The sequence below is a fragment of the Rattus norvegicus genome, chromosome 1 (assembly GCF_021556685.1).
Source record: "Rattus norvegicus strain SHRSP/BbbUtx chromosome 1, alternate assembly SHRSP_T2T, whole genome shotgun sequence".
In the NCBI taxonomy this organism is placed as follows: Eukaryota; Metazoa; Chordata; class Mammalia; order Rodentia; family Muridae; genus Rattus; species Rattus norvegicus.
The window spans coordinates 229,062,083-229,088,782 of NC_141534.1; the positions used below are offsets into that span (position 1 = coordinate 229,062,083).

General features: G+C 40.4%; 1 protein-coding gene across 1 annotated transcript in view; it reads right to left on the minus strand.

Moving 5' to 3' along the window:
• Positions 1 to 1,880: 1,880 nt before the first annotated feature.
• The window catches only part of Rorb (RAR-related orphan receptor B), a 180,734-nt gene continuing 155,914 nt past the window's right edge, over positions 1,881 to 26,700 (minus strand). The window contains exons 5-10 of the mRNA NM_001270958.1: positions 26,277 to 26,398; positions 24,558 to 24,690; positions 21,237 to 21,344; positions 19,101 to 19,211; positions 16,209 to 16,321; positions 1,881 to 2,397 (exon numbers count right to left, since the gene is read on the minus strand). Of these exons, the coding sequence (NP_001257887.1) occupies positions 2,242 to 2,397; positions 16,209 to 16,321; positions 19,101 to 19,211; positions 21,237 to 21,344; positions 24,558 to 24,690; positions 26,277 to 26,398 (743 nt within the window). The 3' untranslated portion in view covers positions 1,881 to 2,241. The remainder of the gene's footprint in view (positions 2,398 to 16,208; positions 16,322 to 19,100; positions 19,212 to 21,236; positions 21,345 to 24,557; positions 24,691 to 26,276; positions 26,399 to 26,700) is intronic.

Here is a 26,700-nt window from a genome sequence, read left to right on the forward strand (position 1 = left end):
GAACAATGAAAACAAAGTTTGACATGAGTTCAAAGCTCAAAGGGGAACATCAAGTAGACACAGTAAGCATTGCCTATCACGAGCCAATCATAAAACATATATCACATTTGGAAGTGGCTTGGTTTAATTGAGTGTTTTCCATTACCCTGTTTTCCTAGCAATCAGTAAAGTAATCTCTCCATTAGAAGGAAATATGACTCTTGGAATTAATTCTTTATACAAAGAGCTAGCAGGAGTGACATTTACACCAAAAAGAACCGAGTCCCTGTAGCAGCATAATAAGCAGTCTACAGCTGTCTTCTCAGAACCAAAGGTAATTTGGTTCGATGTAGTTAAATTAATTGAATATAACAGTGGTTGAAAAAGAGATTCATTATTTTAAAGCCTTTTTTGTTTTCCCCCAATGGCTCGGAATTCATCAATCATGAGGTGAGAAAAGGCCCTGTTTTCTGAAAGGAAAGACTAACACTACTTGTTCTGATCAGCCATCAGAGTTCTGAGACATCCTCAGGATGACTCTCAATCAAGAACATTGGGAGAGCATAAGGGACAAAACAAAACAAAATGCACACACACACAAAAACAAAAAAAAAAACCCACCAAAACAAAACAAAAAACAAAACAAAACAACCCCCCCAACCCAAAACCTTAAGTTTCTACTGATGGAGATCTACAAAGCAAGTGTGTGTGTGTGTGTGTGTGTGTGTGTGTGTGTTTCTGTGTGTATCTGTGTGCATGTTCCCATATGTTCATGCATGTTCATGCATGTTTCTGCATGTGTGTGGTTTGCACTAGTTCACACTAAAGGCCTAGGCTTTCCAGGACCTGGGGGAACAAATTGCCTTTAGCTCCTGTTTTTCTGGTGCTTAATTCCATAGGAGAGTAGGTGAAGACCCCGTATAGGTTACCGTCCCACTGAATACTTTCAGTGGCTAAAAAATAACCAGTTTCAATAGAGGATGTCATTTAAAACTGTGTAGGAAAGAATTTTGACACTGGGATATATCACCCCCATAGACAAAAGATTTCTTTTTTCTAATCTGAACTTTTTTGCTGTATTTTTAAAATACAGTATTTTGAAGTTAAAAAAATGGAGACCCCAAGGCTCTCACCTGTTTTCTACTTTCTATTAACAGTTTCTAACAAATTGTCACTGGTATGAATTTAGTGAATTACTTCTTTACTTTGTATGGTCCATTTCTTTGGGAAAAATGGTTAGAAAATGTCTACACAAATTAGTTCAGGGACCTTGTCTTATACTCTTGGTCAAATATTTATAAAAACATTGATGGTGGTCACAATCTATAGACTGAATTTTTTTGTTGTTTTGAAGAAATTATAAGCACCAAAGTCAAGTTTCATTAAGAATTTGAAATCCAAATTCAAAGTAGGTGAACCCAATATTTTGTATTCTGGTCAGTAAATCAGGAAAAAGGCTTCAATCCCCTCCCCAAGTATGTGCCATCTTGATGGGGTTTTGAAGGCATTGATAGAAACTGAGCTTTTTAAAGAAGAGTTATGTGTTACTCCGATTCCTTTGCAGACTTTCTTCTGAATAGGCCCTATCATGTTGTTGTGTATGGATGAAAACTCTGGCTGGAAACGAACACCCTGATTGTCTAACATAAAGGTAACATTTAACAGAAAACAAATCACATGAGAGAGCCTGACTGAACTGCCACTGCTAGTAGGAATGGTATTTTTAAGCCACAGTGCATGGATACGTAATAGTCATATATAATACTCTTACATATTATATATTCATTACATACATGCACAGTACTTTCCAAGACAGTTACGAATTTCCACATGCATCAACTATCTAAAAACATAGAAATAGGTAAGCCTAGTAAGTGGAATTTTCTTAAATTATAGTTGAACAATCAACGGGAAAAGTAATCGTGTAAAGTACGGCTCTGTTCTTGTATATATCTACAATAAAATTCTATAAACAGTTGTCTCCAAAACATACCCGAATAAAATTAAAAAAGATAACACCCAGTGTCCTATATTTGTATATTTATGATCATTTCAAAAACAAACAAACAACAAACGAACAAACAGAAGAGCCCCACTCAGGTGCATATTTACATTCTTCAAACTGTAGCGGTGAAAAATATTTCTATTAAGTGCAGGACATTCCTAATGTTGCAGTAGTGACATTTTCCTTAAGTCCCCATGAACACATTGCTTTTGTCTTAACGGCGATGCATTCCATGACTCTGAGAGTTCTCGTCCCCTTCATTTGCAGACCGCAGCACAGTCAGGATTAAAGAGCTCCTTGTACAATGGAGGAAACAGTGTATTCACTATGTCTGGATGAGACTGCTTAAATACCTGTAGCTTCTCCCCATGCAAGTTGCAGACTGCCGTGATAGTTGGTATCTTGGCTATTAACTGCAGAACACAGAGACAGAGGGAGACAAAGAGGGAAGCTCGTTAGTGGACTGTCTTGTGAATTAGTGTCTTTTGGGGACCCACATAAAGGTAAATGGCTTTGGAAAAAGGTGTTCAGAGAGAAAGAAGGCTCACTTTCAGCTTCCCTTGAAAAGAAAACAAAAATATATTCCTCATCCTATGGTCTAAAGGAAAAAAAAAAGGAAGAGAAAGCAAGCCAGGGAGGGTTAAGGCTCTGGGTTCATTGTTCTGAAATAAAATATGCACAGGAGGCATTCTTGTTCCGGGGCGGTGAGTGGGTGCTAAGCAGGGAAGTTCTCTGACTGGAATCCTGTTTCCTAAGAGTCAAGGACAGTGTGACACTGTGACTCAAGGCTGTCTGTCTCTGCCTTTTCACTTGTACAATGGACTTGTTAATCCTAGCTCTCTCTCTGAGTTATGTGGACTGAGGAAAGTAATTGATATGAACGTGTTCAGAAATCTGCAGCTACGAAACATAATTGTTAGCTAATAGCATTATTATCCTTCATTTCCTGCAGATTTCCAGGACATGAATATTAGTCTTTTTTTTTTAAGCTTTGGAGGATGATAATAATAGGAAAGTACAAACAAGTTCTATGATCTCGTGACACAAAGGCAAAGAGACTGCTTATGGGATGGGTGGGGTGTGGGAGGCATGGGAGCCATGAGGAGTGGGGGGGGGGGAGAGAGGGAGGAGTAGGCATGAATATGCATGACGTACATACTACATATGCATGAAGGTGTCATGATGAGGTCTATTATTTTGTTCACTAATTAAAAACTCTGAGGAGTAACCCATGATGATCACAATACTTGGAAGACGAACTCACTAAATCTACCTGCACCTCCCTAACTTTTTTTTACTCTGATGCAGAAAATGAGGCTCTGTATACTCAAGAAAGTCAGAGAGGCCACTGGCTTTGAACTTCTTTAGCGACGGATTTCACAACAAGGGATCACTAGGCTTTCATTAGGACTTCTCCATTTTCCTCCTCCTTCATCTTTTTCTGCTAAGGAGGGAACTAGACCCTTGTGCATGCCAGGCAGGTGCTCTACCAGAGCTATATCTACGTCCAACATATATGTATATGTGTATGTGCATATGTATACCTATAGGCTATGGTATTATTCTTCGAGTTAAAAAACAACAATGTTTGACAATAGTTTAAATGATCCCCATTTTGCTGCATGCTCTAAAGGCCTTACGAGATGAACGTTTCTGATGTTAAACCCATTTACAACCATCCTTTAGTATCGAATAAGCTTAAGCAAATGTTCATAGGACAGTATTGCTGGCAGGATTGAGATAAATTCTCCTATAGAGAACACTCTGGCTAAAGGTAAATGTAGTAGTTCACACAGTTGATTAAGATGGACTGTAAAGTGTCGATGGTAAAACCCAGTTAAGCAGACTCATTTGATGACTCGGCTGGTGCCTCCTCATGTTCCCCTCTCACTGGTAAGAATATATCTCGGGCTTTGAAGAGAAACAGCAAATAGATAATTACCTTGTGGTTTTTTTCAAAATCCTCTTAATCCCTAATTATTCTGTAGCCATGACATAAGAAATGTAAAACCTGCATTAGAAGTCAAGCTGCTGACACACTCAAGGGATCTAGATACAGCTTTATGATGTGGGGGCTTCAGAGACATTTGAGGTGACTGGCTCTGTGACCTAGCCTACTCTGCAGCTGAGGAAAGTCTAGGAATGAAAACAGGTAGAGGGTTTTCTGTAGTGTGTGTCAGACTTTGGACGGAGAATTAAGACTTTATCTTCAACATCGCGACCCACATTCCCTTCATTCAAGATACTTTGCAACAATTAGCTGCAAGTTTACTTTATATCGAGGCTCCACTGGACACTGGAGTGCACGGAACTATTATGGCTCATGGCTGTAGTGTATTTACTAAGACGATTGGGGATTAAGTCACCACACTGACTAATGCAGAGAGAAAAGCTGTGGTGAGAGTGATAGGTGGTAGCTGAGAAGGCGTAGCTGCTCACATGTCCTAATGTCTTGTGACAAGCCTTCCCTAAGCATGTGACATCAAATCTGAGGAGGGAAGGGACATTGAGAACTGGGCAGGCACACATGGGCAGGGCAAATTAACATGCCCAGGATCTGTGGCAAAGATACTGTGTCGTGTAGAGTTCTGAAGGCATAGTAGACTTATTGGGGCAGTAGAGGAGCAAGGGTTTGGGGTTGACGATGAGGAGGATTGTGCACAGTCAGAGCCTGGCAGCTCTTACAGTGCATGTCACAACCTTCAGCTTTAAAGAGAAACCAAGATGATCAGACTAGAGGTCTGAGAGACTCACTTTGAGTCTGGGGTAGAAAAGTGTGTTTTGTATATTTTTATACGTAAACAGTTTATAAGTGTCCACTTAACTGGAGCCCCTTGGGAAATTATTGAAGCTTTCTTAACCAGCTGCCTCACGCAGAAGGAAAGGACAACAATTTAGAAACACTTCTTGCACATTACGGTGCTCCCTGAAATAGCTATTGAAAGCGGAGGAGCTCTGAAAGCCTTCTCTAATCATCTGCCGTTGAATTGATGATCTGCGAGGTGCTGCTGGAACTTCCAGATGTAACCGCGAAATGACTGCCAATCTTTAGCTTGATAAGAATCACTGGAGTGCTCCTTCTAAGTGCGGATTACCAGGCACCTCTCCCAGGGACGTCATATTCCATGCTTGAAGTAAACGTCCCCCGTGAACACTCATATCATGAGCCAGTCGAATAGGCTGTGAGAAACAGTGCCTCGGAGGCTCAGACTTTGTGAAAAAAAGAAAAAAAAAAACTAAAAACTTTACAAATTGACAAGTAAATCCTGCATTCTGTCTGAATCAGTTCTGTTTCCTGAGTGTCAATTCGGTTCTTTAAGGTGGCAAAGACATTTTCATGTGTACAGAGCGAAGGCTGCATATGCTTGGTCTATTATATGATGAAGAATAAGTTAGGAGTTCTTGGTCATATGCAGGCATAGCACAGTGAGAATTATGGACATGGCGCTTGGGAATCAGACTGCCTCTATTTGGATCCTAGTTCTGCGAATCATTCTAACACAGTCTTGGACTTACCTCAGCTTCCATATCGGTCATCCTGTGTGAGGATTTCTATTGCTATGATAAAACACCATGACCAAAAGCAACTTGGGGAGGAAAGGGTTTACTTCAGTTTATAGTTTATTAGTCCACAGCTGAGGGAAGTCAGATTAGTAGCTCAGGACAAAAACCTGGAGGCAGGAACCGAAGCAGAAGCCAAGGAGTGCAGCTTCCTGGTTTGATTCTCATGGCTTGCTCAGCCTGCTTTCATACGCCGGCCAGGACCACCCACTCCTTGTCAGATGGGCCCACCCACATCAGTCATCAATCGAGAAAATGTTCCACAGGCTGGCCCACAGGCCAATATGGTGGGGACATTTTCTCAATTGAGGTCCCCTCTTCCAAAATGACTCTAGTCTGTGTCAAGTTGACATAAAAACTAGCCAGCACAGATGGTGACTATAACATTTCCTGCTTCAGAGGGAGGCTGGGAGGATTTAATGAGTCAATACACATGGTTTTATAGTGTGGCCTGCCGTCTGCTGACGACACACATGATAGCTATTGTATTAGTTACTTTCTAGTCATTGCAACCAAAATACCAAAGAACAACGTCATGTGCAGGATTTGTATTTTGGGTCACAGTTTCAGAAGCATCAGATCATTATGGCCAGGAGGAAGTGGTAGGACAGAGGAAATTTTTACCAAGGCAGGCAGGAAGCAGAGGTGGGGTGTGTGGGCAAATATTAGAATGCGGCTGACTTTGATTTATTTTGACGAGACCCTTAGCTCCTGTGACCCTTAATATTTGCGGGCCCCCTGTGATGGCTTGAATGAGAATGGCTCCCAAAGGCTCAGATATTTGAATATTTGGTTTCTACTTGATATAAAACTGTTTTGGTAAGGATTAGGAGGTGTGGCCTTTGGAGGGGGGGTGTGGGCTTTGTGATTTCAAAAGCCCATGCCACGAACAGATCCTACCTGTCTCTGACTCCAACTTTTGGATATAAATATAAGCTCTTGGCTATTGCTCCAGAGCCATGACTGTCTATCTGTAGCCAAACTCACTCACTGGCATGACGGTCATGGACTCATGCTCCCAAATGAATGCTTTCTTTTATAAATCGCCTAGGTTCTGGTGTCTGATAATAGCAATAGAAAAAGAACCAAGACATCACCAGCACATTCAGGATGGCTATTTCTTGCACAGCTAGATAACCCTGGAAGGGCCCTCAAAGAGAGTCAAATAGACAATGAAAGTCATCTGTGATGCTTCCAGTTCCACATATTGCTTCTTTCAAGGAGTGAAAGGGGTAAAGGCCATGCTCTGCAAAAGCAGAGATCCAGTATAGTCTTTAGCCAAGCCCTGAAATCTGAGCCTGGCTACACTTATGATATTTCATGGGAGAATTAGCCATTTGCATTTATTGGAACAGGAATGTAAAATCATGTTGAATTTTTGTTTTCTTGTGACAATAAAGTTGCTCATAAATAAAGAGACTAGACTCCCATGCTATGGTTCTTCAGGCCTTTGTTACTTCTGCTATGAACAGAGTAGAGTATATGGGAAATTAAAAGCACAAACCCTTGGCGGTTACTCATTTGACTAGAGGCAGGAACTCTATGTTTGGTTTTGGAAAGTAAATGTCGACACCTTGACTTTTTCTGCTAAAAGCTCAGATCTTGGTAGAGCCTGACTCTATCTGGTTTTGCCTCTTCTACAGGATTTAAGGTGACTTTATATTATTTGCCTGTAGAATTGGCTGAATAGCTAACAGACACTGTCAGCAACAACACTGAGAAAGACAGAGAGCTTCATTAAACCGTGTTGTCTCAGAGGAGGCTGGCTGAGACATCGCAGCAGCTGTGGGAATGGAAGGGCTAGTAAGGCTCCATGACTCTGTAGTCAGGCAAGGCCGGGAGGCCATGCGGAGACAGTGCAAGCACTTGGCAGAGCCAAGAAGGGCCCAGTGGAGAAAGCAGCACGCTGTCACTTATTGCTCATTAATATCATGTACTACAGTTGGGGGACCCACATTTCAAAGGGAGCTCAGAGCAGCCTCCGTGTCAGTTAATGGTTCAACAACTTTTTAAACAGCTGGGGATGTTTAAAAGAAGCACTTGGAGATGAAGGGGGTAGTCAATTTGAAACTATCATGAATTTCCTTCACATCCAAATAATCTCTACCACAGAACTAGACAGATCTATAAAAGGGCACCTCATATTCTTTTATTTTTCTTAATGGCGAGTGTTTCTTATAGGCAGGAAGCTTCAGCTTATGTCTACAGGGGTCTAGAAGAAGAAGAAACTGCTATTTGAGCAGAGATAACAACCCTATGATTCTTTTTAGAGAGTGGTTTTATGACAGAATTCACGTTTTTCAAACCGGTACAACGGATGTTAGGGAAATGGGAAAAGCAGAAGGTAAAACAAGCCATCAGAATGTTTTCCATCCCCACAAAGAAAGTCAGCAATCGTTTGATCCAAGTGGAAGATGGGCGAGGCTGAGTACACCCGCCTCATCTGTCCAGGCCCACACACGTGTGTATAACCAAACAGGTTTTGGATTAAAATACTACTGAACTTGAGACTCTTTTCCAGATAATAAACTCTTCCCATCTTCCCCTCTGCCTACTCTTTTTTTTTTTTTTTTGGTTCTTTTTTCTCGGAGCTGGGGACCGAACCCAGGGCCTTGCGCTTCCTAGGTAAGCACTCTACCACTGAGCTAAATCCCCAGCCCCCCCTCTGCCTACTCTTGACATCCATTTTGTGGCACATGTTGTTTCTACATGGCCATTGATGGTGACAGTAGAAGTGGGCATTTGTTTCAGCTGGGCCTGGGATTTGGAATCAGACTGAGAGCCTCAAGGTACTGTCTAAATGTAGCCAAGACTCCAGGAAACGTAAAGAGCTACGTGGTGGTTATATATCCCCATGAGGACCAGGAAGCAGAGAACATTGATATTCAGAGAGAGGGAGAGGTGGAGAGATGAAAGGGGGAGAGAGAGAGAGAGAGAGAGAGAGAGAGAGAGAGAGAGAGAGAGGCAGAGACACAGAGATATATACAGAGAGACAGAGAGACACAGAGAGAAAGAGAGACATAGAGACAGAGGGGCTTAGAAGGATATATATATATATATATATATATATATATATATATATATATGGAGAGAGAGAGAGAGAGAGAGAGAGAGAGAGAGAGAGAGGGAGAGAGAGAAAGAGAGAACCACAGAGAGAAATTAACTAGATACCACAAGATGGATAAATGTAAGGTGAAAAATCTTAAGACTTCCCAATTCCAGTATGTTTCCTTTAAACCTTAGACTTGATCATACTTTTATACTGTCTAATCTCATTTATTTATTTAATTTTTTTAGCTCAGTTAAATTTGACTCATGTTATTAACTAAAGAACCCCATTGAAGACATCATCTTGCAAGTTGAGGTGTGAAGGGTAATATACTAACTCTCTCCTGTTTTAAATATGCTTAACCTGATGGGCAGTGCTTGAAATTTTGTGATATTGGTCTTACAGTGCGTGCTGGGCCATTGTAAGCAGCTAAACAGACGAACACAATCTGGTCTCTTGGAGTTCCTGGAAGAAACTGTCATGCACTGTTTCCCCATGTTCTTCTGGTTCCTGTATTCATAACTAATGCAGGTGGAAATGGCAAACCATCCCAGGAGAGAGTTGTCTTCAGTGAATTTAGATTTGAAATTTAAAATTTGGAGACTCTGTTAAGGCATTTTATATAATCCTGCCTGTTCTTGCATTATTCTACTAGGTATTTACAGGTGTGTAGATGCCTAAGGGGAGCTTTGGGGATGCCCCAGATGAGGTTACAAAGGCATGTTATATTGTGATACTCACTAGGCAATATAAGGAATTTGTAAAACACAATACAAACATTTAAAATTACAGGACAAATTCCTACTCAAATAGAGCAGAGAATAGTGAGATTGAGGACCCAACCCACACCATCTGAGCAGGACAATCTTATATTTTTGATAGGCCTGACTGCTTATTTCAGATGAAATTGACCCCTATCCTCTAGTTACCCAAGAAGGAATTCTCAGAGCACCCTCAGACCACACTAAAATCATACACGTGTGAAGGGATATGCACATGTGGCCCCAACCTTCCATTACTAACCAGAGTAGTGACTATTTCTGACCCCATGGAGGACACAAGACAAAACAGCGTGGATGGCTTTCTAGTTTCCCTGGTTCCTTCCGTGTTTACTGAATGGACACCATGGGCTGAACAGTTGTTTCTTCTAGTTTCATTTCACAGTGGGGCTGCTGATGCCTGGTCCTCATGGGAAATTACATCAGCACTTAGGTGAGAGTAGCCAGGGATGATGCAAGTAACCTTTCAAATGCTAGCATGTAAAATAGGGTTGAATCTTCCATTTTTAAAGCTTCTCCTCAGGAACTTTGGTTCTTATGTTCAAGAGACAGTTTTCTTACTCATGCTAGAAATAGACAAAAGGGATTAAGAAGTTAGTGAGCCTATTGTTTTCCTAAGCTCAGTCTAGTGAAGGATTCTTGGGAAGGTAGAAGCCTACGGGGGAGTGGGGTGCCTCTGAGTTTATTAATCACTTAGGAATGGGTACCCACAAATTAATTGTTTAGGTGCTGATAGTGGCTTAGGTTTAAATTCTAACTCTCTCGCTCACACACTGCTTCATTTTGGGTGAGGTTTTGATTGAGTTTTCTAGTTATGCTTTTGTAAAGTAAGATAATGAGATAATAACTTTAAAACCTCAGTCAGCCTATCTGGGTCTATCAGTACAGTGTTGCACCCAGTAGGTTCTCAGCTACTCTGAATTGTTCATTGTGTTGACAGCTCATGTAATTTCTATCTTCGTTGCTTCTCATTATAATCTGAGCAATACTTTTTCTGTGCTGCATTTCACGTGACGTTACACCTCATTTACACATACATTCCACATTTGATCTATAGTAAAGATTTGTGATGTAAGTTAAGCCACAATGACTTAGGAACACTCTTTCTATGTGAGAATTGTTTTCTGCAGTGGAAGGCTGTGGCTATGATGTCGTGTGAATAGGGGAGGCATCGCTTCCTGCAAAAGTTAGGGCTTCATACTCTAGTGTTTCACCTGGGAGGGGAAAGTCATGCTCATCTCTCTCACTTAGGTAAGAGGTTATGCTCAGACAAAGAGAAGGAAATGACAGGTTGTGTCTTGCCTGGACAGAAGACATGAACTTCACAGTCTAAATCAGCAATGTCCAATAGAAACAGAGCATTCGATAATTCTTGTACTTCTCATTACAACTTAGGATGAGAACAAAGGCATTTCTACTTGGAGAATTGCTTGGAAAAAATAAATGTGTAACAAAGGATATCAGGTGACTTTAATGACCCAGGAGGCACAGAGGAGAGACTGAATTGGTGAAGACCTATGTCAGACGTGCCTCCAGCTGTGGGCCAGACCCAGAGACTTCATGAGGGGAAAAGTGAGAAATGGACTTGAGGACAAGACTGAGTAAGACATCCAGTTCTGAGCTTTGTCCTTGACTGTGAGTATAGTGTCACAGCATGATCTACCTTGGACTGGCCCCCCTTTCTTCTCTGCCTCTGCTCTGTGGTCAGAGCAATAAGAAGGGAAGACATTTAGTGACTTATAGAGAAGGGTGACATGTCAGAGGCCTGAAAGGACAGCCGTCTTCACAGTTCAGATATTTACTACTGATCTCCTTCCTTCTGCTCTGTGTCAGCCATAGTCTTCCCCTGGACCCTGAATCTCATAGATCTTCTCCTAGGGAGCAAGCTCTAATGAGTCGGGTCAGGTCTTGCTACATCAGGACCAGAACCTGGCCTGGAAAGCTGATAGAGAGGCTGACTCTTGGACACACACAGCATCAACACTGTGTGCTGTATGCTTTGGTTTAAAAGATCACTTCAAACAATCTAGTTATGGTACACAGTATAAGTTCGAGTCTGCGAGTTGTGGCAAAAATCAACCTTTTCTCTTCATCTTGACAATGAAAAACATCTAACGTGTCCTTAAAATAACCACAGAGGACTGAGCAGTGGAGGGCAAAGAGGATGTCTGGAAGAACCTTTGTTTTTTTCTTTGGGACATCAAAGGATGTTATACTGAAGGGATCTTAAAGACCAGGCAGTCCAGCCTACTCGTTTCCCAGACAAGAGAAGTGAAGCCAAGAAACAGATGGGCTGCCTCCTCTAGTCATATGGGGCTTAAATATATATATCTCTATTTATTTTTTCATGAGTTTTCATGAAAGTGACCAGTGTTATCTCATTTCCTGTCTTCTCAAATTCAGGATCCTGCCCAATCTAACTATTATTTATAGTTGAATAAGCCCTTTACTTTCCTACCTCTACAATGTCCATTCTCCACTTTCCCACCATCCACTTCCGTCTTGTGAAACGTTTCCACACTTCAGTGATGATCGCAGACATATTGTTTATTATACAGACATTACCCTACTGAAGTAAAATTCCTTCTGCCAACACCAATCCTATCCCAATAAAACAATAGTTTACATACTTCCTTTTATAAACTAGATGGAATACTTATAAATTATCTCACTCTAAGTGTCCAAGACATTGCTTACCCTTTCAGTCCTGTTATACTGGGAGTTTGAAGCCTGTTTGGGGTTCTCATCTAACATATCTTATGGCTGGGATAGTTTATCTAAAATATGGTATGTATTAATATGCTTATGAGGGGAGGAAAATCTACTCACTACCATTTTTTGCCTTTAATATCTTTCTAAATGGAAAAAAACGATTACTAGACACCGAAGATTCCTAATTAGTGGGTACAGACACCTAAATTTTCCAGCCTTTACTAAACTATTGCCACCTAAACTTTAATTTCAAGGTTGAAGGTGGGTTGAAGTCCATTCTTTGAGGAGGAAGCTCAACAACTGTATGGATCCTATGTCTTTATCTTGTTATTGTTTATACCTATTCAGGGTCAACCAGGCAACTGGTAGAAACATTTTTTTTTAAAAAAATTATTATAACAGAGGCTGACTGATTCCATATTTAACCTAAGTCTGTGCCCTAGAACACATCATTTTAGGTTTGTATGCTTGTTCTTAGAAATAGCTTTAGATCTTTTCCATGGGTTTCATAAAGAATAAATGTTGAGAATGGCTCTTGTTATTTAGAGGGGACCAGGACATAATAAGGAAACTTTTTATAAAGATAGGAAGAGTCTACAGTGGGTGGAGTGGTTTTAAACTTAGTGAAAAGTATTCCTTTGGAAGAGTTCTGTTGGTGGGTGCTGGTTTTCCTTGGATCGTCAATGATCTGCAAAGGTGCATATGCTAAATGCTTGTGCACAAGCTGCCAGTGATGCTGTTGGGAGGTAGTGAGATCTTCAGCAAATGGTGCATAAAATAAGGAAATTAGGTGACTGGGGACATGGCATTCTGAAGGACATTGAGAGTGTTCTCTCTTCTTGACTTGTTCTTTGCATCTGGCCCCCATGACATAACACGTTCATTCCACTGTATGCTCCTGGTACGGCATTCTGTCTCTCCAGAGGCCACAAATTTATAGTCAAGTGACCAGGGCCTGAAACCTCTACAACCAGGAGCTCTAACAAATTACTCCTTCGTAGAAGTTGTTAGTGTCAGAGCTTTTATCATAGTGACAGTAAGCTGACTCATACACTGTCCCAAAGACAGATAGTACCCATGTCTCCAAAAGGGACTAGGGGGATTCACTCCTGCCCCCTAGCGCTTGACAATGGATCTGAAACTCAGACAAATGAAGTTTTGTATCTAAATTTACTGGAGACAAATGGGAATCTATTCTCCACTGTGGTTTTGTCTTTCTATATTGGTACAATATCTCATTAATATGATGGCTATTATACAGAACAGTCTAAACAAGAACCTAGCATCAACATATGAACTCTGGTTATGCGTCATGATCTGGCTCCAGGGAATGGTTCCCAAGAAATAATTCTTTTTTTTTTTTTTTTCCGGAGCTGGGGACCGAACCCAGGGCCTTGCGCTTCCTAGGCAAGCGCTCTACCGCTGAGCTAAATCCCCAACCCCCCAAGAAATAATTCTTGACTAGAGTTTTCCCTGGATCCAATCTTCTAAAAATATTTTTTGTTGTTGTTAAAAAGAATAGAATTGTGCATTTTTTATCTTTCTAAACCAAAAAAAGCAAGGTTTAAGCTAATCCATAGAATCAATGTTGTAATTGTTTTCTTATAATCAAATACATTAAATTTGTCAATTTCTGTCTTTTTTTTAAATAAAATCTTAAGTAGTTTAAGTCATGACCTAGAGGACAGGATGTAGAAACAAGAATAAACATACAACCTCAAACATTTAACCTCCCAAGAGGAGTCGTAAGCTTAATCTTATACCACATCTGTTTGGAAACATGAAATTTCCACCATTGTTGTATAGGTGTTAGAAACATGGTTTTGGGGCAAACAGACAACTTCCTAAAGCAGAATAGCAAAATTTTTGTTTAATTCTGTTTTAAGACCATAGATTTGCAAGGTTAACGTGGAGACCAAAATTTTGAGAGATCCAAAAGACAAGCAAGAAAAAATTCTTGAGAGAAGAGAAAAGGGGTAGAGGGGACATGGTCAAAGTACATTATATATTTGTATGAAAATATATGAAACCTAGTATGATGTACCATGAATGATGTACCAAGAGCAAAAGGAAACACCCACTTTACTGATTTACTGGATATACTTATACCTAGGAGTTAATAAGGAATTATAGACTTATATGTAGATATTAATATTAGTAACTTTTCTGTCCAGAGAGGCTAACCATTGGTTCAAGCTTTACTCTTGAGTGGTTGAAAACTGAGGCACAGAGAGCAAGTGTCGTGCCCTTGGGGAAGTTCTATCAAAGGAAACTATCACTGTAAAATGGTGTGGAAATGTTCTTCCTGGTTATGTGTTAATTTTAACAAACTTTATCATAATGAAGCAGCATATTTAACTCATGGAGTTTTTTTTTATAGCAGTTCTCAGTATGTGCAAAGTAAAATCTGATGATGTCTCCAAATAGTCTTTACCTCCCCCATTTTTAAAATAAAGAACTCCAAGAGCAGAGTGGGAAGCCTTAATGATAAAAATATAAAGAGTAGGATTCCTATTATCTTTAACCAAGAATAAGTTGAATTTCCCAGTTTCTTACCTTCTAAAGATTTTGGCTCTTAAGAAACCAGAGATATGTTAAAATAATGTTTTTCCTCTAAAAATTTTAGTACTTGAGAAATCAGTTTAATATGTAAAATAATGTTGAATATCAATCACCGATAATTACATTTCTTCTTTCTATGATCACTTTACTTTGGTAAACAACTTTTCTCTATACTAATCTGCTGTGTAACAGTTTCTTCTCAAATTGAAACATTCCATCCTGAAGGGACATTCCTTAAACAGGGAGGTAAGCAACTCAATAACTTCAGGAAGTCCCTGAAACTAACCAGATTCCCTAGGTCTAGCCCTGCCAAAGTAAGCAATAATAGGAGTCATTTTGAGACTGGAAGAGCTATAAGCTGCAAAGAAAACTCTGATACCAGATCAGCAGCCTGGGAAAAGCAGAAACCTGTAGAGCTGCCTGGAGGAGGTTTAGAACAGAGTTGCTTAGAAAGACCACCCTCCACCCTGTGAGCAGGATGCACAGTGTGTTCCAGCTTCACAGCTTTTGTGATCTATCACCCAAGCTGGAGTGAGCCTTGGTGATGAAGATGTCTTTGAATCCTTTCTTTCTTCTGTAAGTAACCTCTTTCCCATATTCCTGTAAATAATCTCAATAAAACTCTGTGTTCAACAAGTTGGACTCTGGTAGTATGGATGGTCTGGTGTGGGTTTTCGTTCTAAATTGAGTGTTGCATTTCCCCAGGAAAAGTTGTCACACAACATTACCTTAAAATTCATCATTCTTAATTAAGCTAAACCAAGAAAACGAGTGTCATGTTGCAAGCATTCACCTCTGGTATGTTCACATGTTGAAATAACCCCAGGGAAAGACCTATACAAAGAGATCAGAGTGGAAGGGAAATTATGAGGTCATCCGGCTAACCTTTCATTGTGAGTATGACTGTTAAGACACATCTGAGAGGTAACCAGCCTCTAGCAGAACCTGACAATGGCAAGCTACTTCACCTGGCAGTCCACTCCTGTATTCAGAGAGTCAAACCCAGCATTCGATGCTCCTTTCTAATTTTGAGTTCTTAAATTTGGCCCAAACCTAACTTTACAGTGCTGCAGCCTTCTTGCTTGCAGATGAATTTGAAGTTGAAGACATGTCACCCTACTTCAGGTGACTGTTCCTCTGAGGACATTGATATACCCATGGGTCTTTTGCTTTGTTTCTCTGTGCCTTGCTCACTTATCTGTCAGTATGGTCCTTCTTCAGGAAAGTAATCCTTCCAAGTCAGGCATGATGGCACACACCTGTAATCTCGTTATTAAGGTAAGCTGAAGTGAGACGTGTGGAGCATCATGAGTTTAAGGTCAGCCTGTGGGACATGACCAGGCCCTGTCTACCAACCAACCAACCAACCAACCAACCAACCAACCAACCAACCAACTAAACTCAAAACAACTCCTCAAACAAAGCAATTCTTTTCTCAATGTCTCAAAATTTACCAATCTTCCTTTGAAAAAGCATGTGTTTACATTTACACAGCCTATGCTGCTGAGAAATTCCCCTTGTTCATGTAGGGCTCCTTTGGGTCTGTGACCTGAAGACTTACCTTTGCCAGGGTCTCATCATCCAGGTGATTCTTCTGAATCACATGTTGAAGTGCAAAATAAATTTTTTCCTGAAGCTTCTGGACTTTTCTTGGTTCTAACAGCCAGGCTCGGTCTGACAAGGGAAAAAGCCAAAGAATAAGGAGAGGGCGCATAAACTTTGCCTCATTTACCTACATATATGAACAGTGAGTTTTGGAGCCAGCTCAAATCACATATGCAATTATTTATATGAAATATGAATATCTTATAAATATTGAGGTGAAGCAAGATACACATGATGTAATGACACAGGAAAGCCATTTGTTTCAAAGAAACTCCTTTGCCTAGTGTTGGTGACTGTTTCAATGTCTCCTCCTACCTCCAGACAGATGTTTAGATTTTCTTGCAAAGAAGAAATAGTTTTGAAACCATATTGGACTACTGTTAGTAATTACGGTCCCCTTCCTTAGCTTGAGTTATTCTTTCATCAGGTATAAAGAGATGTCATGCTATAATTTGTGGAGCACACACATCAATTTCAGAAACGTCTGAGTCCAATTTTTCTGTATTGAATTAAGTGATAGGCTATCCCCTCTCCTTTCCTTACTCCTGTATACTTCCCTCTTCCTAATGCGTGCTCTCTCTCTCTCTCTCTCTCTCTCTCTCTCTCTCTCTCTCTCTCTCTCCATTCCTTTCCTTTTTTCTGATTAGAAAATTCTTACACCATGGTGACAAAATGTGGTCTAGTATCGTTTCCCCAGTTTGGTTAAGAGACCGTGGAGTCTCCAAAGGCTGAACAAATACTCATGGAAAAGCACTTGGCCATGATCCTCCTGAACATAGTTCAGGTCAGGTGAGAAACTTGACTCCGTAATCCTAGACAAGGCAAGGACAAGTCAAGCCAAGAGTTAAGCAAATCCTTACGTAAGTGAGCACAAAGGACTTCAGTGACAATTGTCAATCAGAATAAATTAAGCTTCCTTTCCTTTCCCTATGCTATTTGGAAGTAAAGAGACAGTAGCTCTTAAGTCAAAAGTCTGGGGAAAAGTGGGGTCTGACTTGAGAGGACACAGATCTATCTTCCGTCTCTTCTAAGCATCACACAATGCCAGGATGACACAAACAGGGTACTTGATACTGTGAAGCTTTGAGGTATGGATGGCCTACCAGGGTTGAGAGCCTTCCCACTAGGTGGAGAGTAAGACAAGAGAATGCTCCCAAACTCTTCAGAGAATGAGGGCAGCATCAGGATTTTTTTTAAAGAACCCAAACAGTTCAGTTGAATTTTAACTTAGGGAGAACAGCCTCGCTTTATGAGATGGCCATTTCTATAACTTTTTCAAGCTGAAAATGGCATGACTTCAGCATTCGCTGCTAGGATTTTACTGATTTTCACAAACATGCTCCAAGAGGAAAGGGAGCCTTTGTAAGGCTTTTCCATCTGTCTTCTGCTTCCACTGAACCCTTCTTCCATGAAGCAGAGGTCAGGGGAGAGAATTAAATGCCATGAGCACACAGGAGGGCATTATTTGGTCTGTAACTGCTGTTAAAAAAGGGCTTTGGACACCTTTCCTATCTGTGTCTGTGCTTCTGGGCCTTTCTGTTTTGATGAAAAGGGTCAAATAAAAACCACAAACAAAAAGACTTGATTGGACTATCAGTGATCAGATTGTGCTTAGGACAGCCTTCTCATTAAGAAGGTACAGAGGGGGGTTGGGGATTTAGCTCAGTGGTAGAGCACTTGCCTAGGAAGCACAAGGCCCTGGGTTCGGTCCCCAGCTCCGAAAAAAAAAAAAAGAAGGTACAGAGGTACCTATTTGTGACATTAGCTATGGTGACATGTCAAAGATACAACAGAATTAAAACTATGTCAAAACCATTTCTTCCAACATTACTGAGAAACGTGAGGGTAGTAAAGAGATGGATCTTGGAAAGAAATGGATTACAGAAGGAATTAATCTTAAAAGTGGAAAGGGGTGCATTCTTCATTCAAGAGAGCTGACAATGAGCAGTTATGCTACATCTGTAACAGGCAGCTGCTTGAGTGACTGGTCAAAGAGGAAACACATATTTATGCTCACATTATTTTTGTTATATTGTTATAATAATATATTATTAAGCTATTTATTGTTACACTTCAAGCTGGCCATACACTTTATAAAGTGTGCCCTTTGCTACACTTTTAGTTCATTCATAAATGTCACATTTTAGCTTTGGAAAACAGTTTAGTAATTTGCCGCGTTTTAGAGCTAGAGGTGTGCTAGCCCTGCCCCGCTCCAGGGTCTATTGTCTTATTTTATCAGTGAGGGAATTGCACAGCCTTGGAGTCACACAGATCCATGATGGCATAAAGTCATGTCTGAGATTCTTCCTCCTCATTAGGCTAGCCCCCCTCCACAGCTAGCCTTCCTCTTGGAAGCACAATACTGCTAAGGATAGAGGCAATTCATCTGTCTCAACAGACGATTGAAATGCATCATGGGTAGAAAAGCTTTTTTTTAAAGGTAATTAAAGTTCCTATACTTGGTCTTTCTTTTAGGCATTTTCTGCAAGTTTCACTCTATTAGACTCTACATTAAAAATTATTTTCTTTATTCTTAAACCCAAAATAGAACTCAGTTGCTCAGTTAAGCTATTATTCATTTTTTTATTATTTGTCAAGGAATAATTTTGCTTACCTGGACCTTGTTGATCCCTGCCACATGTGACATTCTTGTGTTAGGAGGAAAATTGGCCATTAATAAATGTGAAGCTACTTGCCTTTGCATTGTCCAAAAATATCAAACAATTGCTAGTGAAAATACAGTCCCTTTAAAGTTATTTCTTGAACGCTTTGGCTTGGGAAGGTGCAATTGATGTTAAAGATAGTGAAGCAGGTTTGAAAAGAAGACAGGGGACCGGCGCCTTCCTACCTGGGGATATCAGAACAGCAGAGGAGAACAGAGCAATCTCTTCCTCGGTCAGCTGCAAGGAACACAGATTCTTCGCAAAGTCAAATGCTTCATTCACTAGGTCATCAGAACCTAAAAGGAAGAAGAAATCTTAAACAGAAGTACTTGAATTTGGAGTGGCGCACAGCTCGAAATGCCTCATTATCAAGTAAGTACTCAGGGGTTTGCATATTAGAAACCTAGACTGGACATTTTACCTACCCTGTCCCATGAAGTGATTTGATATTTAGTGTAGAATGAAGAAAATGGGCCATGTCTTTGTCAGGTAACTGAGGATAATCTTAGCGATGATGGGGTAAAATGCTGGCTAGCATGGATTCTGCGTAACCTCAGCTGGGAACACATAACCTGAGTCCTACAAATCTGAAAATATTTCTACCTAAAAATTGCAAGTAAGCTGGATTTGGGGGTCACATGTGTAGGATGCCAGCACTCAGGAGGATGAGACAGGAGGATTGCAAGTTTGAAGTCAGTCTGGGGACACGGTAAGACTTTATCTCACATTTATAAAGTCTCACCAACATGACTGTCTAGACACGAGCTGAATAAAGACAATAATAGATATGTCGAAGTGGATGAGGGAAAAACCAAGACACTTCAACCCTACACAAAGAGCTATAGACAATTAAGGGATTCTGAGAGTGGGAAAAATAGTCTTCCGAAGGAACTGGTACACCAAACGGTCAGCCCTGAAAACAGACATACAAGTGACATTATACTGATGGAGCAGGTTATATTTAGAAACATTTATATATGCAGTTATACAGATATACTTGTAATAACAATTAATGAAAAACGCTATAAATATGAAAGAGAACAAGGAGGGGCATATGGAAGTGTTTTGATGGAAGAAAGGGAAGAGGAAAAAAATGAAATAATTATAAGCTCGATAAGAAAAGGAAGAAAAAAAAATTTAAGCGATTTGGGAATCCTTTAGACTTTCACTGCTTTCACAGAAAACCTAGAGCATTCTACGTTGGGGCTCAGGGAATGTCGTAGAAGTGGCACCGGGACCTGGCAGCATGAGGTATCCAGGGGTTTCAAACTGAGACTTCTTACACAGTGCTAATGAGCTTCTTTAAATTTGTGCTCCACCCTCCCCATCCCCCCTAAATTAAACCGATTTTTCATTGTCTAATTAAATGGCTCACAGGTCAGCTTCTTAGTCATTGTGAATTTTGGCAAAATAGCATTGTATCTCTGCACTGATCTCTGTAAATGTTTATTTGATGAAGTTGGAAATATCCTGTAGCTGCTTGCCAAGAAGGCTTTTCCTCCTTTCTTGAAAATCTAGCCTGGAGAAGGCCATGGATACATATCAGCTGCAGAAGGGGAATCTTGCCAGCCCATTGGGCTTCTTGTTGGCTGCCATATCAGCTAACAGCACAGGGGGTGAAAGGGCAGTGGCTTCTTTGGTGTCCATGGGCAGCTATGGAACAAGTGGCCCTATCGTTTGTTCAGACCTTTCCTGGCACCAGCCCATCTTTGCTAACGTTCTCATCCGTGGCTCATCCTGACAGTTGGATGTGAGGATACTCAGAACCTCCAAAGACTGATCCTTCTTTTGTGTCTCCCAAGAACGGTCTAGGGGCCACTCCGACCAGGTCAGTACCAACTCTTCTGTGCTCCCAGAAACTCACAAGTTCACAGGCAGATACATAGTGATTTGCTCTTTATCTTGACCAATGATTATGAATTTACTTAAGAAACTGACAGGTCACTTCTATAGACCACCAGTGGTCTACCCAGTGTGCTCTGCAGAGCAGTAAAGCAGCAGCTAGAAACATGGTGGCCATACAAAGAGTGATCTAGACTGAACCTAGTTCATATAGCATCAGACTCTGTTTATTTCCACAAGGCCATAGTTGTTTCAGTTTTAATAGCGTTCATGATTTTCTCCTTCTTTCCTCATTAGGAACTGTCATTACAGGAACTGGAGAGTTAAATGGAAGATTGGACACTCGCCTGGTCAATTGCCAATTAAATAATGAGATTCTAGCTTCTTCCAAAGAATCAAGGCATGTCATTTGCTGTTTCGATCTAAATATATAGAACCTAATGACAGTACAATCGCGTTGTCATCCAAGGGAAACTTACCTAAGGCTTTGAACATTTGCATTCCTCCATATTTTCCTTCAAACAGAACAGTGTTGTTTAATGGGTTGAAGGCACGGCACATTCTCACTAAAACCACTTCCAAGCAACCTATGAGATAAAAGAACTAAGTGTGTAAGTGTATGTCATACATCCAACAATAAAGGTTGTTAGTGCATATTATACAGAGTTAAATGAATTAAGATGCATATATCATATTCAACAGTAAAGTGGTATTTAGTGCATATTATACAAAGATATAAATTTAAAATGTATATATATATGCCATTTATCCAACAATAAAGTGGTCTTTAGTACTTATTATATAGTTAAAAGAGTTAAAATGTATATGTATATAACAATAAACATATATATATATATGTATATATATATATATATAAAACAATAAAGTGGTCTTAGTGCATATGAGACAGGAAACATTTTACGATTTTACTGCTTTGATACAGGATCTCCCTATGTAATCCATGTCAGCTTTAAACTCAACATTCTCCTGCCTCAATCCCTAAGTTCTGGGATGCACCATCAACCTAGGCTATTTCAAGAGATTCCTTCTTTAAAAGTAGTCATTTTAGGGGCCCAGAGAGATGGTGGTGGTGTTGAGAGCATGTGCTGCTGTTGGGTTCCCAGCACCATGTCAGGAAACTCAAACTCCAGGAGATCCTATACTCTCTCCTGAAGGCACCTCTACACATGTGGAAAATTATTACAGAGTAATAATTTTAGAAATCAAGATCTTTTCATACTTCGATAAAGAAATAAAGACAATATATTTCAAAACTGGCTAAAATGGAAGACAGATAATATTTCTTTCCTTTTTGTTTGTTTTTTTTATTTGACTAATTTTAAACTTCACTCCAGCCTTTGACTTTTGTAATTGGTACCTGGTTGAGGAAAGACTTGTGTCAGCCATATTTAGTCTATGAGCCTTGGTGTAAAAGGAAAGATTCGCCTTTGAATTTTTGCCATATGATACAGCAGCAATAGGGGTTTGGAATAATTTCATTCAGTCTTGCATTGTGTAAGACCAAGGGAAGTTCCCAGCACGTAGTAGGTGCTTAATGACACCACTGCCTTCGTTTGTCTTCTCAACACGAATTTATATCCCGAGGCAATACTGTTGCCCAGTTTCTCCATGTTTTTAAGATGTGAGCTTTGTCTCCTTTGAAGACGTGGGACTCCAGGGTACCTAATTCTTGTGTGAAGATTTTACAGCTGATTTAACTACGTCTATGGTACCTTCCTTGCGCCCTGACTTTATAATGTTTGTGCTTTATGTCCTATGCTTTGCTGAATTTTAGTTATTTTTAGCCTATGGGTATAGGGATAGGAGAAGATGTACCAAAATTAACCCAGTGTGGTCATTTTGACATTAATGGAAACGAAAACATTTATTGCATATCTGCACTACGGAAGACACTCATTATCATCGCTGCTGCTTGCAATGATCATTTCAAGTGAATTTCACATAGATTCTGTAAACAGAAATTACAGGAGGCTTTAAGGTACTAAGTACCTTTACACTGAAGACAACATTGATATAGGAGGCAGGATGTGAATGATCATGTAATTCAGTGGCCCCAACTACCATCCACGAATTGGTAATATATGAATCTCAGAAATGCATTGAGCTGGGATCCTTTCTAAAGGGACTGAATTCCGCACTCTGCGATGGTGAGTGCATCTCTGAACTGTTAAAAAGCTCCTTTGCTGTGTTTGACACAACTCCTAGTTTGGAGTTCTAGTCCTATTCTTTATTTAAAAGGTTAGGGCACTGACATCTTAAGGTGTTTGTTCAAGGCCATACTTCAGATGGGTCAGGTGTTATTTTTTGATGAGATTCACAAAAATGTCACCTGTTCCATATGCTTCCAAAACCTTATTGTAGAAGCCATGCTTACTACACTTGACCCTGATTACAATTTTATGAAACTATTAAAGGATAGTATATATAACCTAATGTGACTTCTTAAGGTGTGTCAGAAGATTATAAGAACGCCTGCTGTGTGGTTTTGGAATTCTGGCTTCTGGAATTCTATATTGTCTGGATGTCCAGGCCATCTGGGGAGATATTTTTCTTACAGGGACAGCAGCTGAAGCCCCAACACAGAGACTTTGCTGATGCCAGCTTGTCACCAGCAGATTGACCTCCATGTGAGCAATAAAATCAATTCTCCTGTCCTGATGGGAATTGTCTCAGTGCATAGTAGGGGCAAACCATTCTTTTGAGCTCTATCAACTGTATCCTTGAGAACAAAATAAATAAATGATTATTGAACCGAATCTTAGGGTGGTTTGATAACCAATAACCTTGGAATCAGTGCTTGAGTCAGAATTTTTGTCACTGATTAAAGAATCAAATCAACTAGACTGTTGGGGGGAGGGCGGCAATGGGGGGAGGGTTGGGAGGGGAACACCCATAAGGAAGGGGAGGGGGGAGGGGGATGTTTGCCCGGAAACCAAAGAATTATTATTAAGTATTAAATAAATAAAAAAAAACTGAAAAAAAAGAATCAAATCAACATCATGCTACCATACCAACTCTAGATATGTTCAAATACCAGCTTTATCATGGTTTATGATATTGAACACGTGATCTTTACCATCTTTGTTTCGGTATGAAACGATACCAATCTCATATGAATAAATGAAACATCACATGTAAATGTGGAGATATATATGTACGTGGGGAAAGGATGCTATTTTCATTGTGAATGAGTCCAGGAAGACGAACCCAAACGCTACTGCGTTACAATTTTCTCTTCCGAAGGTTCCAAGAAAGACACAGCGCATTCTTGTTGTTGGTGCCAGGTGGCACCATCTTCAGTATTAACCCAGTGGTTAAGGAGAGCATCAGAGAAGAAGGCAGTTATCCGGACACAGAGGAGTTTCTTCCAGGAGATCCAGGCTGCAGGCTATTCTCATTAAAATGATTGGAAGTGACCACAGAGGCTGAGCTCAGCCAGCTTGGATGTTTTTGTTCTCTTGCAGGAAGCAAGGAGCTGGTTTTAGCGCCAGCTCAGCAATTCAGCCACCTTGACATGCTAATTACTTTCACTGCCTGTCAAGCTGGGCATCTCAGCCCCCGCAATTAATAGCTCTACTTTTCAATAAGCAAAATTGTATTTGACTTCAAAGGGGGAAATGAATGGATATCAGGGCATTTTTATTACCGAGTTTCCTTCGACAGTTAGGTTACTGTGTGGGTGGCAAAACGACCTACCTGTGGAAGCAGGATTTTCTAGGACCTGCTGAGGGCCAAACAATCCCGGTCTGAAACAGGCCCCCACAAGTCACAGGGCTCACCTGACTTCAGAAGTAAGATCTGATCGTTCTGACACAGCTCCATGAAGCCTGTTATCCGCTTTGCGAACTCCACCACATATTGGATGGCGTGGGTGATCTGGATGGCACACTGCTGCCACAGAGCCTCCCTGGACTGAAGCAGAGAGGACACAGCCTTTGAACTGACCACCTTCCAAGGAGATGATGAAACGCGCATGCCCCGCCCACTTGTCACTGCCACCCAAGGTGGGAAGGGTTTTTTTTTTCCTTTCTTTCTCTTTGAATTCCATGAATTCCATTGTTCTCAACCATCAAAGCAAAAAGTTAAACTAGAAAAAATGATGTTTATAGAATGCAAAATAAATAGTTTTCTTTACTATATTCTTCATTTCTTACTGCAGCAAACTCAGTCTTAGTTTGCTAGCAAAACACAAAACCCATGTTTAGGAGCAGTGATTCTATCCTGGTATCCACCATAATACTGTCTTTGTGGGAACCTGGCAGACACTGAAGATAATATTTTTTTTTAAGATTTATTTTATTTATTCCATGTATGTATGTTGCTTTCTTCAGACACACCTGAAGGGGACATTGGATCCCATTATGGATGGTTGTGAGCCACCATGTGGTTGCTGGGATTTGAACTCAGGACCTCTGGAAGAGCAGTCAGTGCTCTTAACCACTGAGCCATCTCTCCAGCCCTGAAGATAATATTTTTGTGTTGTGTTCTTTCCCCAGAACTTAATAAAAAGAATCCTGATATTTTGGTTGCTGATTATTTTATGGGGGAGGGCAGAGTTTCACCGTGTTGCCCTGCCCTCCCAAGTGCCAGAATAATAAGCAGAGGCTACCAAACTTGAGTTATAAATCATTTTGTTTGTTTTGTTTTTGTATAAAAGAAATTCCATAGGAAAGATGAATTCAAATCAAGTCATTCTAATAAGTACTAGAGAACCTCAAATACATTTTAATACTTGAGTTATTTTCTTTGGACTAAGAAACTAAATCTTTATGACTGTGAAGTGTGCTTTTTGTGGATCTTCTTATGTCTGTTTTCATAATTATGTAAAAGTAGCAAGAATTAGATCAACATGTTGTCTGAATCACATGTTTTGATAAACACATTTATTTTACTAGATTTCCACCAACTGGTAGATCTTGTGGTTGCCAACCTCAGTCCTGAAGTCAAGTAACACGAATCCTGAGCCTCCAGAAGCTGCTCCATCCCTTAAACATGTCTAGTGTGCTCAGAGAAACAGGATTATTACTGATGGTACCGGCTGAGCTACTCTTTTATGGTGTTATTTTCCAGAATGTTGCATAAGAATACAAATGTAGGATGCATTGTCCCCTATTTTTGTTTAACCACCTTTGGGCTCCATTTTTGCAATGATCATCTAATATCATCTGCTCCCTGGCTTAATCCACAGCTACCATGAGAAGTCCCAAAACACTCGATAAAGGTACCATCTCCCTGGCCATTCAAATGGGGGCATAACTTTCAATCAGGACAGCTTTTGGCAACTTTTGGCAACAAGCAGACAATTTTGGTTTCCACAACCACATGAAGGTTGGTCTGTGGTAGATTCTCTCTCCCAGGAGAAACCGGATTGCTTATATAACACACATAGTAACTCAACAGCTAAGAACGCTCAGGTGAAAATGTCAGTAGTGCTGAGATGAAGAAACCAGAAACGGGCAATCATCAAGGTGCTCTGCTCCCCATGGTTCTTGGAGTACCTTGCTTTGATATGCCTTTATTTCCTCATAGGTGTGGGTCTGCCATGCCAGCTGATGGAGCTCTTCCATTGTGTACTGGCACGTCTCCAAATGGGACTTAATGATGTTCTGTGCAATTCGATCTGTGAGAAAAAGAACCATCAATTTGAGGTTGTTGTGATTTAAATATTTTTCTAGAAGACGGTCTGTAAGAACGCAGCTGGTGACGAGCTAAGCGTAGTCATAGGAGAGCATCTGAACTCCGCCTCCGATCTTAAAACATCCCAACTCTTTATTGTCTTTCAGTCAAAAGCTTCTTACCTCCCTCTTTGATGATAGCTTTGGTGTCTTGCAAGTTGTGAAGCCTGCAAATAGCTGTTTGCCTTTAAAACACATATTAAATTACCCTATTGTTCAATCTTTTGGCTGACAATCTCTAAACACT